The sequence below is a fragment of the Sturnus vulgaris genome, chromosome 1 (genome assembly GCF_052056855.1).
Source record: "Sturnus vulgaris isolate bStuVul1 chromosome 1, bStuVul1.hap1, whole genome shotgun sequence".
Classification (NCBI taxonomy): Eukaryota; Metazoa; Chordata; class Aves; order Passeriformes; family Sturnidae; genus Sturnus; species Sturnus vulgaris.
Window position 1 is genome coordinate 9,929,472 of NC_142243.1, and position 19,472 is coordinate 9,948,943.

The 19,472-nt window shown below is 37.1% G+C and overlaps 1 protein-coding gene across 8 annotated transcripts in view; it reads left to right on the top strand.

Annotated features, from left to right (window-relative positions):
• ZMYND11 (zinc finger MYND-type containing 11) overlaps nucleotides 1-19,472 on the top strand; it is a 105,534-nt gene that overhangs the window by 34,507 nt on the left and 51,555 nt on the right. For all 8 annotated transcript variants that reach the window (XM_014872247.2, XM_014872249.2, XM_088159230.1 and 5 more), the window contains exon 2: nucleotides 9,425-9,559. In XM_014872247.2, coding sequence (XP_014727733.1) covers nucleotides 9,444-9,559 — 116 coding nt within the window. In that variant the 5' untranslated portion in view covers nucleotides 9,425-9,443. The remainder of the gene's footprint in view (nucleotides 1-9,424; nucleotides 9,560-19,472) is intronic.

Genomic DNA, 19,472 nt, shown 5'->3' on the forward strand with positions numbered 1-19,472 from the left:
AGGCAGACTTTGTTTTTGTTAAGGAGCAACAAAAATTGATTCAGCTGCCTTTAGTCAATAAAAATGCAGCCTGGTAGAGGAATAGTTGTTACAAACATCTAAGTTTAGGTCCTGTTGCTACCACCAGAATTACAGTTTGTACTTTAAAGATAGTGTCGGTTGTGTGTAGTTCAGAGAAAGAGAAAAAAACCACAGCAATTTGGAATCTCACATTAAATTGGAAAAAAGTCAACATCAGCTCTGTGTTATACCATATAGCTTACATAATCTGCAATGAATTTATCTGTTTCGTGATTTAGTACTTTTCCATACATTCACAATTCTTTGACCTGGAAAATGTATCTCTCTTTCTCGTTGTTTAGTGTGAAACTGACCTTATGCAGAATTACATTCCCTGCTAATATACCATGAAAAATCATGTATTTATTTATGTCATCATACCTTATTTATTATACTTTACTTAGTGACAGAGAAATTTACTGCATCAGTTCAGTTGAGGCTTACAAAACAACCAAGCTCCTTAGCTTTCAGAGCAGAAAGGAAGATGATGATCAAAAGCTTGCTTTCAGAGAAGGAGCTACTCTTCTCATTTATATTTCTTAGCATTTTCTAAGATGTCTTCCACCTATCATTTTTTATTAGAGGGAGTTGCAGAATCAAAGTGGCATCTATTTATCATCCAAACTGAAATTCCAGCCCTCACCATCAGCCTTCTCTGGCCATGATTTTTCACGTTTTACGATCAAGTGAGCATTGGAGCCTGTCAGGATGCATAGCTGCATTAATCATCTCTGCTCACTACAGCCAGTGAGAGGACAGGAAGCATCTATTTACTAAGGGCTTGTCTACATGGGGAAATAGCCCAGACTGCTCATTAGGAGTTAACTCCTTCCATGGATTCTCCTTGAGCATCTTTCAGTGGTTTAGCTTCAGGCTGCTTTGGAAAATATGGGATTTGGTAGTGGGTGGAGTTAAACCACAGAAAGCCTGTGTTAGTGTGCAGTGTGAGTTCAGAACATGATCCTATCTCCACCTGTTATTTAATCTTCTGTAACTGACCCTCTTCATGCTCTTAGTCTGTGGCAAATGGAAGGTAAAACATTTTAGTTGAAGCCTCTCATCAAGGCAGGTGTGTGTGTTGCTTGTGTTCCATGTGCCTGTGCATTTGTGCAGGGGAGCCCAGAGTGCTGCTGACAGCAACTTGGGTGCAAGCATTATTTTTGGTATCTCCCCAAGCAAACAAATCTGATGAGAACTCATTCTTTTTCATGACAGAAGACAAGAAGTATGTAGGATAATCTTTTTACACCTTGTATGAGCCATGTATTATTTAGTGATGTTGAAATTACTCGTGTTGGACCATCTTTTCTATAGAAATTTTCTTTGCCCCAAGATGAGTAGTCTTTGGAGATGAACAGCTTAAAGTCTATTTAATATTAGTCTAGTACATCATCATCCTGAAAACAAGAGACTTTGTTACTATGGAAGAAACTTGCATCATTTTGCAAGAGCTATGTTTTTAAAGCAACTTACACTAGTGCAAGCTCCATTGTGGAAACTATTTAGCATGACTTAATTTCATTAATTAAGCCTCAACCTAACCAAACTAAATGGTTTTTTTCACTGGAATTATGTTCAGAGTTTGATAAATGCATTAACAATGTATGCATTTTCAGTGGTCCTATAAAATAGGAGTAGAATAGAAAAGAAAAGAATATTTCGGTTGTAAGAGTCCTACAGTAATAATTTAGTTCAACTGCCTGATCACTTCAGGACTGACCAAAAGTTAAAGCACGTTATTAAAGGAAAATGCCTCTTTAACACTTAGAGGCTTGAGGCATGAACTGCCTCTCTAGGAAGCCTGTTCCAGTGTTTGACCACCCTGCAGGTAAAGAAAGGTCTCCTAATGTCCAGTCTAAACCTCCCCAGAACTGCTTTGAAATAGTATTTTCTCACTAATACAGAAACTTGTGTGGTTCTTGAAGTTTCTAAGTAACTGCTAATTTTCTTACTGGCTATAAAAACTAACTCTCTATGTATTGAATACCAATTAAGAATTGATTACTGCATATTTTAGAAGATCAGTGTGGAACCTTGTCTTAACAAAGATCCATAGCAAAAAATATATTATGAGCTTCAACTTACCTAAGCACAGTACTGAGAGTAAAACATGATGATCATTACCAGAAAAGTTATTTGAAAGAAGCTGGTGTAGCTACATTGCTGGATACAGCTTTAGCTCTTTGCTTTCAGCTCTTTCAACTGCATTACTTTCTCTGGCAGCTGTGCACTTCTCTTTTCCAAACTTGCATTGCTAGATAAAGTTTTATTCACTGATTTCTGCCAGACAGGAACAAAGCACAGTTTCTTTCAAATATTAAGTTGTCTGTGAAATTCCAGACTGGGATTGGCTGGAGAGGCTGCAGAATGCATTTTAGTCCTGTACATATATTTGTATTTGATAGCTGACAAGACCACTTTGACAGCCTTTCTTGGGAGTATATGGCTATTATTCAGTATTTCTCATTATCTTGTGTTGATGCTTCGTATCAGATTTTGTTATACTCTGTTTACACTTATGCTTTTAGAAATTCTCATTTGGGATGGCACCTCAATTTGTGTCAAGTTCTCTCAAACAGGGTGAGTGAATTAAATAAGAAAGTCCAAGTTTGGCTCCAAAAGAAAAATAAAGAGTTCTACCATTTGTATATTGATGATTCAAAATGTCTGAGCTTAACATTCAAGTGCTGTGTGCCTTAGCCTCAGTGAAGGACACTTACTTAATCATTATGAATGGAATACAATACAAATGAAATAAATGCAGTATCAGAGATTAAAATAGACCTTGCACATATGTGTAGTAAAAGTATTCTTGGGGCCTTTAATTCTGTAATGTCCTTGGCTCAGATTTCTACAGTGGCTCACTGCCATCTTGAAATGGCACAAGGTAAAAGAAAAATCTTTCATGTATTCTGCGTACAGAAGCTGGGAAAAAAATTAAATGGCAGAGAGAATGAAGCAAAGCATTACAGTTTTATATTCATCCAGTCCTGTTTTGTGTCTGTACTGCACTTCAGGGGGCTATGCAAAACCTCACTCAAAAAGTTGCATGACATCAAGGTTACAAACCTTGCAGTTGGGAAGTGCAAAAGGTGGAGCTGCACAGCTCAGCAGGGGTATTGCACTTGCACATGGGAAATATTTAGGATAATTATGCTAATAAACTTTCCTCTTTTGAATACACGGTGTAGACCTTAAGCTAACAGTGAAATGAAAAGATTTTCATTTGGAAAATGACACGCATTCAACATCCAAAAATCTGTATTTTAACAACTTCTAAAATGACAGCATTACAGCCTGAATTAATGTATTTAAAATAAAACAAACAAAAAAAAACCCCCAAAGCTCAAAACTCCAGCAAAAAACAAAAAGCACGCTGAAGAATTCAGTAACTTTTATTAATTTATAGTCTAATTTTCTGAGTTTAGTTTAATTAACAAAGAATTGTTGCCTATTTCAGCCACAAGCCTTCTTTTACATCTTTCAGTTTCACTAACATCATTCAACACGTCTGTAAGTTTTTCATTGTGAGGATGTGGCAATCAGACAGCAGTCGAAAGTTTACTCCAAAACCCTGGAAAGTCAGCAGAAAGGCATTTGTTGATTTTAGTGCATTGGGATAAAGTCCAAAATAAATATCTAATATACCAAACCACCTGCTCATTCTTCAACATTTGAAAATTACTTTGTATGCAAAGTCTTTATCTCTGATAACCTTCAGTCTTACAAAAGAGCTCCTGCTACCAGGTGCCCAGCAGATCCTTGGTTATGTCTATAATCTTGCACACTCGTGAAGATAAATAAATGGTAAGCAAAATATGGAATTTCTCCTACCAAAAGCTTTGTCCTCACCCTAGCAGCTTCTCCCCATATTTTTGGATCACCAGCTATGGAAGGCAGATGGACATGAAATTAAACCTTCTCTTGTTTTTGTCCCATGCGTGACCTATGCTGCTGCTCAGTCAAGACATTTTCACCTGTACCTTTCCTAGGTAAAAATAGAATAATTACCACTTTTAATCACAATTGTTGTAGGAGGGGAAGACTGAGTTCACACTCCCACTACACCGGTGATGAAAGATATGATTTAACAGCAGTTTAAATTGTAAACTAAACTTTAAGCTTGCAGAAGCTCACAGCACAATGAAGATCTGTATAAAGTCCAGGGGCCCAAACTCTGCATCAATTTGCAGATCTGGATTTTAATGGTAGACTCTTATTTAGCACAAGAACAGAGCTAGACATTTGGAACTCTTTGTACTGCTGATGTGTACAGTTTTATGCCTACTATACAAAGTTATACTTTAAGAAACTAGACCCCATATTATAAATACGAAATTGAGACTGTGCTTAAGTTCTGAAACCACCCAAACTCAGCATGAAAGCCACAAAAACCAGAACTGAGCCTAGCTTCTTCCTGCTGTTGAGCCTAAAATCTTTCACTGTGTATTGTGGAAGAAACAATAGCATGTCCCAGGGCTGTGAGGCCAAAAGGCAGCAACCAGTAGCTGAGCAGTGGCAGGGATCAACTCCTTAAACATCTTTCCATTGCAATTAAGTCCCAGCCAAATGGTGGCTGATAGCAGGGATGGAGTTTAACCTGTTTGACTTTGCACTGGAAGGGCTGAGCACCACAGGCAGCCTCAGTTACAATGAGGTACAAACACAAGATTTAACAAGCTACTACTCGTCAGCTCTTAATTAGCAGCTCCCATCAGAGCAGCAGCACCCAACAGCAACGCCGTCTGCTTCAGTGCGAACTCCAAAGTATTGGTTAAGTTTTCAGAAGCATCATATTTTGCTTGGATGATGGTGTTTAACAGCTAACATGTGGCAAGATTTGACTACCTTTGAGTTCTTCTGTGTGTAGGAAGAGTTTCTAGCTAAACTTAGTACTTGATAGTATCTGCTAAATTGGATGCAAGCAGCAGGTCAGGCGGTTCCTTGGGCTAAATTCCTTGACGTGCTGCAAGGTGATTTTTGTTTATTTTGACTTGCAGCTCAGATATCCCATATCCAGCCCTGTTGCAGCAGACAGCTGTGCAGCGTTTGGTCCAGCCAAGGGTGTGCTAATGACTGGTAGCCTGGTTGTTTTGACAGTGTCTGCCTTGCCACTGCTGCGCCGTTGCTGCCGCGTGGCAGCGAGGCTGTGCTGGGGGCCTGGGGAAGATAAGGCTGCCCTGTGTGCGTTATCTTGTGTATTCACTAGATAAAGCACAGGTTGTTGAGCCTGCCTGTGAGAAGTGTGGGAAACACTTGGCCCTTGAGGAAAGCTGCACACAGTAAAGTGGTGTACTTTTCAAAATGCGTTTAGGACATTAAAGAGGAATTCAAAACACAAAGTACAGTAAAACCATGCTCAGAGTGCATGAGGAAAAGTTGGAGAGTTGAAAATCGAGAACATAAATAGTTTGCTTTGGGCCCTGTGTGAGTGAGGGTGTGATGGAAGTGTAGGAGCTGATGCATCAGCCACACAAAACTTTCTCTGTTAGGATGTCTTGTACTCTGCAAGTCTCATGGATGCCTACAAAACCTAAGAAAGATCCTGCTGATATAAATTCCTAGATTTTCAGTCATCTGTGTTTGTCAACCTTTTTTTCAGAAGCTGTATCCTACTATAAACTTGCTAACAAAATATGACAAAAGTGGCATGGAGCAAATAATTTTGTATGGATCGAGGGTACAAGAGCTAAATGAGCATAGTGCCCAGCAAATCATACAAAGGAAATGAATGTTTATTTCAGCTTTTAGTTTTTCATACCAGGATTTTTAAATGAATGCTATAACAAAAGAGGAGGATGAATAGCATTTCCAAGCATTTATCTATAAATGTACAATCCAGTATTGTGGTTTTAAAGAGCCTCTGAACTTCAAACTTCTTTAGAAGACTGCACGGATGAATCAATCTCTTTCAATACTTAACCTCTGACCCATAGATTTTTATACATACTCACACGCACTGCATGTTTATTCTTGTTCTCTTCTGTGTGTGCGTGTGAACCCACACGTAATCAGGAGTGGTAAATACAGATTTAAGACTCTAACGTGTCTCTCGTTAAAAAGTAAACTACTATTTGCATGAATAAGTTGTTACTGTGGAGACACTGGGAGGATTTTCTGTTGCTTGGAAGTAGCACTCGAAGACATTGTATGAACTATTAACAGTTGGATACAAGTTCCCTTTAAAATATTTTAGTAATATTGAAAGCTGCTTATATTTTTGCAGGAGTGCAGGGAGTATACTTTTGTGGTTAGTTTGACCATAGAGGAAGAGTGACTGCAATGAACAGCAATAAATACACCACAATCTTTTAACCTTTTTCTGTAATGTAAAAAGACTATATTTTTTCTACACCATGCAATTAAAAGATTAAAATAACACTAAAGTATTCTGGACTTCTGGAAAAAAAAACATATTTTTGTATTTTTGGCAGTATGGTGTGTAAGAACTGCTATTTCAATAGTGGAGTGTCAACTCTTGAGTTTAATGAAAGTGCCCTTAAATAGTAAACCAAAGTTATGAGAGTGAAATGTATATTCCTTTTAGGCAGAACATCTGCTAAAATTATTGTATCTTGAAGAGGAAAAAAAACCAAACAGAACAGGTGTGATTGCTGTGCCATGTGTGTCCCTATTGCTGTTATTTCCAGACAAACAGAGGGGAAGAGCCATGGCCATGTGTGTGTGCAGCAGTGGGAGCAGGGGCCAGCCAGCAGGGACCTTTTTGAGGAGCCACCCACGTGGGTTGTGTTTTGGGGGGTAACTTCTGGCCCAGTGAGGTGACATCCCTGCAGCATCCAGCGATGGGATGTGCATGCCTGTCCTGAGGGCTGAGTTAGCCATAGCCCAGGCCATGGTCTGGGCGTGCTTCAAGCCAACACAGCATGATAAGGATGGAGCTGGGGGCTGGTCAGAGAGTTTGTTCTGAAAGCACATTCCAAAAGGAACAATGATCCCATAGGGCTTTTGCTTCTCTGCAGCCACAGGGTTCAGGAACTCGTGGTTACAGTGCTCCTTCACTCTCCCTCTCCCTGCCTCCAGCATGGGCTTCTCCTCTCGCCTGGAGAAGTGGGAATTCCCTATCCCCAAAGGCCAGCCTTCCCTTTGGCTGCACGGTGGGGCTGTGGGGCCATGCAGAGGTGGCTTCCCCAGGTGGCTTCCCCAGGCAACTTCCCCAGGTGGCTTCCCCCTGTGGCTTCTCCAGGACCCTGCCCTGAGCCAGGAGCCCTTGGGTGCAGGTGCCACAGGGGTGTGAGAGAAAACCCCACATTCCCTGTGCTGGGTGTGACACTCACACGGCAGCCATATGCTGGGCTGCCAGAAATAGTGACTATTTTTAAAGGAGTTGGGATTACTAAATAAACTGAGAACTGCTCTGTTGTTTCACACCGCTGTCGGGGTTAAGAAGGACGAGCGCCTGCTCCTCGCAGGGGGATGTGATGCTGTGCAAGAGTCCGGCTTGCTAAGCTGTCTGACAGCTTTTGTAGCAGAGAGTTTGTAGAGAGCTGGGATAAGAAGAATGAATTTTCAGTCATGTCTGTGTTAGGAAGGAAGTTTTATGCTAAAATAATAGGTCTGTAAAGATTGTCACTTTTTGTGTTAAGATCAAACTTTTTTTGTGCTTTCCTCTGTTTCTCTTAAAAATTAAATTCTACAAATAGTTATATGTCTCTCTTACAAATTAGCATTTGGGTTTTTTTTAATTTGCAATGGCCTCATGTTCTGTGAAATTAATTCAGAGGAGCTCACAGGGATGCAGTGTCTTTTCCTGCTGTTCCCAACGGAGCCTTTCTTTCTCTGAATCATTGTCAGGCGATGCTATCTACTGCTGTCACTCTTAGTATGTCTGTCACATTCCCTCTTCCTTCAAAACTGTGTTCTTGGCCTTTTTTTTTTTCTGGGGGATCCCTCTAGTTGCCCTTGCTTTTAACCCCAGAGGGAGAAGATTTCTAAAGCTGAAATGTGGGATCAATGTGTAACCACACCATATCTTCTCATGTGCTGCTCTGTTCTGCCCTTCCCTGATATCTCCTGCAGCCAGGAATGCCTCACAGACCTGGGCTTGTACATACCACTTCACATCACCTTTTCCTTTTTTTTTTTTTCTTTAAATGGGCTACATAGCATTAAGTGTAAATCATTTCTTATCCTTAATAATGGAATTGCTGTTCATTTCATTGCACCTGTAAAGTTAGTGAGTGTTGCCGAGCTTATATCAGATCTGAAACTTGAGAGCCCTCTTTGATAAGTACCTGTAGGTCCCATAGACTTGAAAATTACATTGCTGCAACTGATGGAATACTCAAATCTGTTTCATTTTTCTGAATTTGAGAGCAGGGACACTTTTAGTACTTAAATTCCCATCTTTAACATTGCACAGATGGTGAAATGTTTTTGCATTTTTTATATTATTTTGGGTTACTGAAGTTAATATTCTGCTAGCTACAAATATCCGCATGCATACCACAAGGTTCATTCTGAGGACAGAGCTCTAAAATAAATTATAGACCTTGGTAGCACTCATAAATCAGTCATTTTTTCATTGAGAAAGTGGTGGCAATGGAAGAAAGTTATTTAGTGATCAAAATGCATCGTTAAGCTTTTAAAAAGGGATTCGGTGCCTGTAGTGGAGCTGTAGGCGATTTATGGCTTATCTGTACTCATTGCCTCCAGCTTTTGGAAAATTTGTAAACAAAGCCAGATGCTCATTATGTTCCTGTTCAGGGTTGGTTAGATGGGCAAATGCCATCAGAAGCACTTTGGTTGGGTTTTAGCATGTTACAGAAAATGGAACTGCTCCAAAATATTTTTTTAAATACTTATCATCCATGAAAATATACTTCTAGTTTCTCCTCATAGAATGGATTTCTTTAAAGTAGCTGTAAATGATAAGGACATGAAGGTAATACTCCAGGAATTATGTTTTATGTTAAAGTGTGGATCCAGCTTTTTCTCTGTGTCAGAATTCGTGCTTACACCGTATGATGCAGTCAAGTACCACTCGCCCTTTTTGAGGGCTTCAGGCAATGCAGGAGGCTGTGGCAGCTTCAGGCTGGGGTAGTTTTGCACTTTTACCAAATATAGGGAACTGAGACATGAACTAAATTTGCTATTGATTTCATATATTTTACTGCTTGCCTTTTGTCTTTTGTTTAGAACATGTGATGTGAAAGGGGTTCTTGTAACCTATTTTTTTTCACTTTTTTCTGCTCTTTAAGCACTTGAAAACATGTTGTTATTTACAAAGTGAATGGCTATGCAACAATGCATTTTTCCTTGTAATCGTATTTAATGTAATTTATTTTATAATTCTTGGTTAACTTTTTGGTGTATTTTTTTTTTTTTTTTTATTTATTGGCTGCAGCTGACCAGGTAAACAGGTCATGGCACGCCTAACGAAGAGACGACAGGCAGATACAAAGGCTATCCAGCATCTTTGGGCAGCTATAGAAATAATCCGGAACCAGAAGCAAATTGCTAACATTGACCGTATTACAAAGTAAGTGACCTGCTCCAAAAAAAAAAAAAAAAAGTCTTGGTGAGGGGGAAGGTTGATACTATTAAAAGCCCTTAGAGACAGGGATAGTAAACATTGTGACAGACTGGGAAACAGCTACATGCAATTCTATGTTGCTAATTAATTAATTATATATAAAAAAACAAATTTACCAAACTGACCTCCTAAAGAACCAAAAGTGAGGTTTAATTCATTGAATCGAGGTCTTACCCTGTATTTGTTTTTGCATGAGCATCTTTAGGAAATATGTAACATTTCTAGTACTTTTATTGAGTTTAGCATTTTGGAGTTGATAGCTTGGTCAAAATACAAGAAGTAGATACAACAGTTAAGTAGAAAAGGGAAATAAAATCTGTAAATAAATGATTTATTTAGGAAAATGTGAGAGGCTAGTGTAGGACTTTTCCAGAAGGCAAAGAGAAATCTGAAGTGTTAGATTGCTCAAATAGATAAGAAGCCATATTTGCCGAGATGAGCATAAGATACTATTAAAGAAGATATGAGATGATTACCACCTTTGATTAATACTGTTAAAATATTCATCAAGGTGTATTAGGTGGTGGATACACAAAGAAATATATATTTTTTATTCTGTGGAGCTTGCACTGTGTAGAAATGTCTACAATATTACTTGTAGCAGCCACTGTAATAAAAACAGAGGGCTTTGTGCCCCTCTCTGCTTTGTCTGCATTTCCAGGCTGACATGTAAGTCACATTTGTCAAAGTAATCAATATGAATAATTTAAAAGAACTAAAGTAACCAGTTGGCAACTCTTCAGTTGCCAGAACCAATGTAAACTGATAATGAAGCCATAGACCACTAACGGGGGGAGTTATAAAGGTGTGCAGGTGACTGACACAGTGAAAATCATTATAACATGATCCATGACAACTGTCCACCGACAGAGTTCAGAAGCTGTGGGGTGGGAGTGACAGGCAAAACTTCCACTGTAAGTGGAAGAAGTGTAATGGTTCAGGTTCTCCAAATATAATGAACAGTGAAGTGCAGAAAGCAAGACGATGTCACAAATGAATTAATGTGTACCTGGCTTCTAGAAGAACAAAAATGGATCATCAAACTGGAAAGCACCTTTCCAGAGATAGGGAATTCCAAGAGGGTTTGGAAGGAGACTGATTGTATTTTAGGGAATTTCACTTCTGAGGTCGCAGTGAAGTTTTAGAATGCATTAAAGCATATATATATTTTCATCATGTCTCCAAGGAGACAAGTGGGTAAACTAATGCTATACTCTTTCCATTTTAACATTTCAAATTACTTGCTCTAGGCTACATATTAGCTGAGTTTGTTAGCTGTTTGTGTTCTTTTTAGATGTAATAAAGGGAGACAGGCATGTCTAGCTGGGAATTCATCCCACTCTTAAGAGAGATGCCTAGTTTAAGATAGTGGGAATAACATTTAGCTGGGTAAAGTTAGGTCAGAGAAATCATTACAAACAAGGTTGAGAAAACAAATAATCAGATACTAGAAAAAGAAGCACTGCTCTTGGTAACTGATGGGTAGTTTGATTTTTTAAAAAAGTGTAGATCCAGATTGTATGACTCATTTCCAGTTAGAAGAAAAATAAGTGACTAAACAGAAATGCAAGAAGCCTTACTACTTTGAGAAAAATGAACAAGGTGTTAGCAGTGAAGAGTAATCTAAAAAGTGCTTGGGCATTGTAAATTCTCCCCATGCACATCAGTGACAAGAGTGATGAACACTGATCTAGTTTCTATTATGTGACATTCCTAAGGAAATAACTTTTGACAAGGAAACGATAAAGACCTTTGAGTTGCTGTATGGTACTAGTGGTTGATGAAGAAACACAGATGACATAGTAAATGAGTATGCATAATACATAATATTCAAAATAAAGTTCCAAAATTACCATGGCATCAGAATATCTCTTCTGATGAAAACTGAGCAGCTAATATATTCTTCCAGGCTCAAAATCATTTGGTCAGGTCAACTGCAATTCCTTAAAAGCTCAATCAGTGTCTGGGCATATCGGCAAACATACGAATACTAAGAATTTTCAGAACCAGTGGTCAAAATTGAAAATTATGAGCATGTGTACATAGTTGGAGTTAAATGGGAGGTTTTAATATTTATACTAGTAACATTTTTCAGAAGTGTTAATACCTCTTGGGATTGACAGAAAGTAATAATGACAGTGACATTATGGAAGAATTACTCATATTCCTGAGTAAGAATACATAAAAACAGTAAGAGAATTTTCTTTTTAATAAATCCATGTTTAAGGTAAGTAACAGTCTTGCTATGTGTAATATAGTGGATGACAAATGTGTACTTTCAGATAACTTCACATATTAAAAAGATGATTCATTATTTGGTTTTTGAATGGATTTTCTTTTCTCCTGATTTAAGCATTCATTTGCTGCTAGAGATAAGTTGTTCTGTGTATATTGTGGGCTGTTAGTCTAAACACCTTTATAGCAAATTGCTATGAAGAACTGTTGCTTTTTTCATTAGGTGCTTTGTTACTTTTAAACAAATCTATTTGTTGGCTTTTCTCCTAATGTGCATTCAGCATGATTGTCTCCCTCTTCTTCATATTTATTTAGTTGAATTCTTACTTTTCTTAGTCTTCTGGTGCTGAGTAGAAGACATCTTGTACATCTCAAGGAACATTTACTTTTGATGACCTATGAGGAAATGTTTGTAATATAAAAAGAGGATTCATTGTTTGTAGATTATGAACTGTTCCAATTCAAAATGCAAACCAGACAAATTTATATAATACATGCAAGTATGCAAATTGTTACCTGTGCACTTTAAGTATAATTGATAGGAGATTACTTGGGTAAAGGAAGACTTCAAGAAGGTACTGTCAATGGAAAGTAGACAAGAAAAATCTACAGAACTAGGCACGAATTTTCTATAGAGAACATTAGAGTAGGAGGACAGTGTAGGAGGAGCCTAGAGCACTAGAAAGTACTTCTGATATTATCAGGAAAAACCTATAAGGAAAGAGGCCCTTTAATTAAAAGTAGACGAGATCAAGTATGCTTTGCTTTTTAAATTGATGAGGGGGAAAGGCAAGAACAGAAAAATACGTGATTAGAAGTGATTGAAAACTGTCTTACATCAAGGGAAGAGTCACTTGGAAAATTTGAATATGCAAGTTAGAGCCTTTAAGAAATTAATTAGTAAGCTTTTTGAACTTCTAGCAATTTTTTTAGAAAAGTCATTGCATGCAGAGAATTAATAAGAGACACAAGAAAGGCGTCTGTTTTGTAAAGAATTAAAACCTGTTTATAAAAATGGCAAGAATATGAGAGAGTTAATTGGAGTATTATATAAGTACTTAAGGTATTGGTAGGGAAGAGACCACACTGTGCAAACTCAACATCTCAGAAAAAAAACCCTCAACAAATCATCATATGAAAGGGATTCTGGAGTTTTACTGACTTCCTGTGAGGGTACATTATAGTTGGAAATGCACTTTCCATGGGTTGGAGAGAAAAATTCTTCAGTAACTTGAAAACTGAATGAAGGACTGAAAACCAATACTAACACGAAGCAAGAGTGACATGAGTTTAAAGGAATTACTACTTTGAATGCAAACTTCCTTTGGAAGAGAACTTCAAAATATATGTTTAAGTTCCTACCTTTGTACATAAGCTACAGTATATTCAATGCATTTTCATTTAATGATAGAGCTCACTTGAAGGCAGTGGTAGCATTTCTGTAAAGGTACAGAAAATAAATATTCTCACCTGGCTTATATTGTGACAGGGTATATCAAGGCAATGAATTGCAATAGTTTAAAATTGGACTCCAAGAACTAGGTAATATTTCTAAATCACTACATTTCTTAATAACAAATTTGCATTTCTAAGAGGTATTTGTCAAGAAATATGACTTCTTTTTCTGTTTAGACTTTATATTGGAATAATTTGACCCTAGTGTATCAATTATTTAGATGAGCATTATTGGTATTAGTTATGCTGTAGGCACTAGTGGAGAAATGGCTTTCCATATCTTGTGAATTCTCTGTCAAGAGTGAGGCCTGAAAAATTGTTCATCCCTAAATTGTGTTAAAAATTATAATTATGCGTTACTTCCTGTTTTTTCCTCATTATTTTCCATCTGTTCTGGTTTTGGGGTAACCTCAAAAATTGATTCTATGGAATAAAATGCCTTAAAATGCACTGGGAAAAAGGTATGCATATTTAGATGAGTAGGATAAATCATTGAAATTCAGTTGCATAGCAGATTGGTAAGTATTTCTGTACAGACATGTTTTTAAAGTTCTCTTTTTTTGGCTATTCCAATCTTCCAGTTCCTTTTATAGTGTTTTCTCCATAATTCCCTTACAGGTAATTGGAGTCCTAAGATTTAATTAACTATTAATTAAATATATACCCCTTTTCTCAAAAAATATTTGGTTTCCTCAGTAGCAATATATGAACATTTCATAATCTTTATGATTAGTTCATAGTTCATTAGCTATTAAGTTAATGTTATTAACATACCCAGTTGGCAAATCTGGTATTTTAGAACTATTATTGGCAGCTTTCAAGATTTTTTCCATTGTAAACAGATAATTATCTGGTTTCTAAACTAGTCCATGAAGACTAATTTAAAGAACCAAAATATAATTCTTTTCTTCTGAACATCCTTCCTCATGATTTTTTTACTCTCTCTCTCTTCATTGCATTTCATGATTAATTAAGTTGATTAGCTTCTCCCTCTGTCCCTTATATAGGCTGTGTCTATACCATCTTCATATCCCATGACAGGGAATGTCCTGGCACTCTCTGGAGCAGTTATGCTGGGGCTACACCTCGTTGCCTTTGGCTCACAGAATGTTTCTTTGGCCCTGACATATTCTTTGTTTGTTTTATATGTGTGTGTGGTTCCTCAGTTCTAAGTGCCAAAAATAACACAGCCCACAGCAAAGCTATTCTTGCAACCTGGAGATAGAGACACGATAGTTCTGTGTTGGGCAGGATGTGCAGGCATCTGAGGACACACAGCGTGCTGCAACAGGGTCGGGTGCCCCTGGCAGAGGGAGCCAGCCTTGGCATGGTTCACATTTGGGTTCTCTGTCACCAGCAAACCTAGCCCCTGGGCCAGGCTTTGCTTTTTCCCTGGAGGAAAAACTTGTCTTTCTCCAGAATGGAGCCTGAGAATAAAATGGGAATGAAACCAAGAGTGGCTGCAGGACACAGGGTAGAGGCATCACAGCTTTGGGGGGGATGAAGCTGATGGATAGACCATTAGCTAGGATATGCTATAATTGGACACTTTATATTCTTTTCCAATAAAGTGATACTGAAACCATCCATTTCATCAATCAGAAAGCTGTTTTACTCCATTGGTGGTACAAGAAAATATTGTTTTTTCATTAATAGATACAAAGACTTTAGTCATCTTTAACTGGCTTTCAGATAGGATGGTCCAGTACTAGGTGCCTAAATGATCATAGCTTTTTTTTCTGTATTTGTTCTGTGGACTCATTCCTGTATATAGTAATTTAATGTAGGTGTAGCTAAGTCAGAACATCAAACAGAAATGAGCAGATCCCAAGCCAGTGTAGAGCAGACTCTGTTAGCTCTGTGCAGACAGACATTAATCAGCATTGATGGGATAGCATGCCAGAAAGGAATTACTCACTGTGAAAGATTACTGTAAAATAATGAGATTTTCTGGTCCCACAGTTGAGATGGAGTTGGTAACAGTTGTAGATTGAGTATGTGACCCTCTCAGTTTGACATTTGGACCTAGGGGGGGGATTTCTTCTCCAAATATCAGTCTTTGGAATTTCTCTAGTCAGTGTCTGAGAAGAGCTGGAGTTCATATATCTGGTTTTGTTGCCTTAATTCTTTTGCTATTCCCTTTCTAGGCTGTCTGCTTTAACAGAAAACAATTTACAGAAGCAGCGATTAAAGTAAAGTTGAGAATAAGCAATTTATTCTCAAGTACAGAATAAATACAAGAGAGTATAAATAAGAACATGAGCAATTTGAATGGATAGGGAATAATCAGACAAGTATATAAATAAGAATATGTGATGAAATGGCAAGAAAAAATTGGAAGAACAAGATTCTTACAGAATTGGTTATTTGAAGCTTAGATACTTAATACAAAAAATATCTGTTATTATTCATAGTATTCTTGATGAAAATTTAAGTCTTCCTAGTATTCTGCATGTTGCAATAAATAGTCATACATAAACAAAGGAAATAGGAAAGATTAGAAGAGCAGATGACTCTGGATTTATAACTAGATAATGTTGTTGTTAAACTTTGTATGAACAGAAGAAATATTGTACTACCTGATATTTCTTTGGTTGAAATGCAAGTTCTTAGCCTTTATCAAGCCATTCCCCTAAAATATCTGTCTTTTTGTTGCTGGAGAGCAGACTTATCTGAAAGCAACTGTTTGAAGTAGAACATCCTCCTGTTATGCAGGAGAATGCAGTGATCGCTCGAGTTCACTTCTCACCAGAGTTACTGGCTCCTTTTCCATATCTGTACATCATTTTTCATGTATGTTTTAAATGTGACTATCTGAAGCAAACAGTGTTATTGAAACCCTGGCCAGTACACTGAAGATTTTTTTTATTGTTCTATGCAGTGTAATAGCAATTCCTAGTTATGCAGGGGTAAGCAGAAGCGTGGAGTACAAGGTCCGACAATAAAAAGTGTGATGCCTCCTCAGCCAGCCTGTCTGTTCAGTGTTCACCTGTGAGAAAACTGACTTCAGTTTGTATTGGATTGGCAGAATTGTAGACAATATGCATTACAGAATACATCACTGGGTGGTGACAGGGTAGAAAACTCTGAGTTTTCAATACCTCCTCATGCGTTTTCAGTCACAGGTAAAGACAAGGCACTTTTTTTCTGTCCAACTCCACTATGTCAGTCTCCTTTGTAATTTCTTTTACTTTCCTTCTCTCCTTCTCATGATAAACTTCAGCTACTTCTTTAAGCTCCAAACCAGTGTGGAGTTTTCCTGTTTTCAAAACACTGTATTTATGTTAAATCAAGAGAATGAACTAAGTTTGGAGTTTTAAGGCTTGTAAATCATACTGCAGAAAACAAAACTTCTCTGCTTTTTTGTCAATTTTTTGGACCAATTTCGTTAAAAATCATTATACTAATAAGACAAAAAACAGTCTAAAAATGATCATTTGTTTCCCTAATAACATAATTTTTAGTACAAGTACTACTTTAGTCACACATAAAAATTGTATTATAGGTGCATAACTAGCAGTTACAAGCATACCAGTACATTGCAGAGAGCGATGCTGGACACCAAAATGCTTGACTTGTTTGACACATGAATTTTTTATACTGATGGCTTCTCAATGAGGTTAAGTGATAGATTCAGATTAAATTTGTTTTATAAAAAACAGAAATTTGTTTTCAAAAACTCAGTTATATTCTATAAAGTAACAAAAAGAACAGTGAGAGCTGCATGTGTGCAGGAAAGTACAGGGGTTCTCACCTGCTATTGCATCATAACTGATGCACAGTTTCGCTTGTAAATTTTTACTGAGACTGACCAATGAGGTAATAGTCACCAAACTAATAACGATTTTTAATACCCAGGTTAAAAGAAAAGTGAGAAACCAGGCTAAATTCTTTTTATAAAAGTCTTAAGAAGGAAGGAAAAATTTTGATGTAATTGCACAAATGACATATGCTCATTAAATTTTACCTGTGTTCCCTATAGATAGATACATTCACCATACAACTTTATCTGTTTATCTTAATTTTGTTTAAGATTTCAGAATTTTTTTTTTTTTTTGATATTATTTAGTTTTAATATTGCTTATATTAATGGTCTATGTTAAGTGCTGCCTTTAGACATAATTGACTAAAGAGAGTGGAAACAGGGATTTCAGGAAAAAATGTAAACTTTTCTTGTAAAAAGGCCAAAAAGAACCTATCTGCATTTGCTCTGAGTAGCAGTGGAATTAAAACTGCTAAATTAGTAGATTTGGTTGAAGTATTAACTTGAGTTTATAATGTCTATTAATAATTACTCTTTTTCCCATTAAGCTCCTTTATTGATACAGCTTATTTCTTCAATTTGTATAACAATTCTATTTAATCACATTAATTAAACTGGTCAAAGGAATACATAAAAGAAGTCCACATGTATTAAACAGTGTTATTTGTAATTTCTTAAGGATGATTTTTCCTTCAACTTGGTACTGAGACATTGTCCCCTGTTGCTTCCTGAATTGCTGGATCTGCTTTCCAGTGCTGGCTGTCAAAGACTGATTCAGTGCCTGGTGTGGAAATCTCTTCACCAAGGGACTGACAGATTGCTCCAGCCTCACTGCCTTTTTTTCTTGCTTTATGCAGAATACAGGGAAGGGAAAGGCTGCTGTAACAGGCTGTGCAACCATTATACCTGTAAGGGTTTAGCATAAATGGCTGTTTTGTTGAGGACTAGAGCTTCAGGTGGAGTTTTTTGTGTATTTGCTTTGATCAGAGATATTACTGCAGGCACATCTTGTTCCTACAGTTCATTCTGCAAAAAATAAATAGGTGCTCAGATGTTCTGACAAATTTTGCTTGATCAATTTTCTTTATCTAGTAATTTTTCTCTTAGGAAAGCTCTTACATGATATTGCTAGTGTGACATTTTTCTTTTTCTGTCTCAGAGGTCAATGTTCTTCATTGATTCAGTAGGTGAAGTCATCTCTGGCCTGAACATGAGTATGGTAAATAAAATGATTCACACTAACAGCACAAACACATTGTTATTAACCACGGCCATACTCTTTTGATGTTTGTTAATAAGTGCATACTCATTTAAAATCTCCTTATTGAGTGTTACTATAAAACCTGTAATATTCAATGTTTAATACAATACATGCAAACTATGAGCTCAAGTAGGAATACTGAGAAAGAAAGGGATGGAACTGATTTGAAAATCACTGTCCCCATTTTCATATACTCCATACTTCTCTTAATATTAATCTTGAAATTGTGTAAGCTTACACAGAAAAAATACAGAAAAGGCTAAGTTATTTCTAATTATTAAAAGCAAAACAATTTTTATGTGACAACAATTATGGTTTTTGCTCAAATCATAATATCTTTGTAATATTTGAAAGTGGAACTTCTAGCTTATGTTTGGTTTCTTTGCTGTAAATAAATGTGACTTTCTATTAGAAGTAAGAGATAAAAATGAGTAGGACATGGCCATTTAACAGCTTGTTATCTGACCTGAAGTGCTCATCAAGGCTTTCTCTGTAATCAGTGGAGAGAGAATGATCTCCAAAGCACTACTCATACCATCTATTTTAGGCTGTGGTTTCATATTCCCATTCATATAAACAATATCATCACCAAGTGCAGCAGCCCTGCCCTGATGGCTTTTCCAGCCGTTGTGCTGTTCCCTAGATGGTAATAAGGTGAACAATTGTGTGACAGAGTGATGATTCTGAAACTCAGCTAGAATGAAAGTAATCTAACAAAAAAAAAAAAAAAAAAAAAAAAAAAGCACATACAAAAAACCAACCCCAAAAACAGAAAGAGAAAGGTTTTGACCCAGATAAGAATGGAAATTAAATTTGATAGAAAGCTCAAAAAAACTCAATCATAAAAGCATTCAACTCTTCATTTTTTAAACACGTTTTGAATTGAGATGCTCGATATGAGCTGACTAAATATTTCATTTGCAAGGTATTAGCTAGGATGTTACACTCTGAGTCATGTAATACTTGTTTGTCTCTCAGTACATCCAAAGAAAAGAGCTGGGTGGAACAGTGGCCCTGCAGTACACAAGTATTTGTACCTTACCTGCAGGGCCCCAAATGATTGGTGCTTGTTTGCCAGTCATGACCAGGGCACACATATGTGCATCACCAGCAGTGTCACATATGAGCTTTTAGGTTGGAAAAGT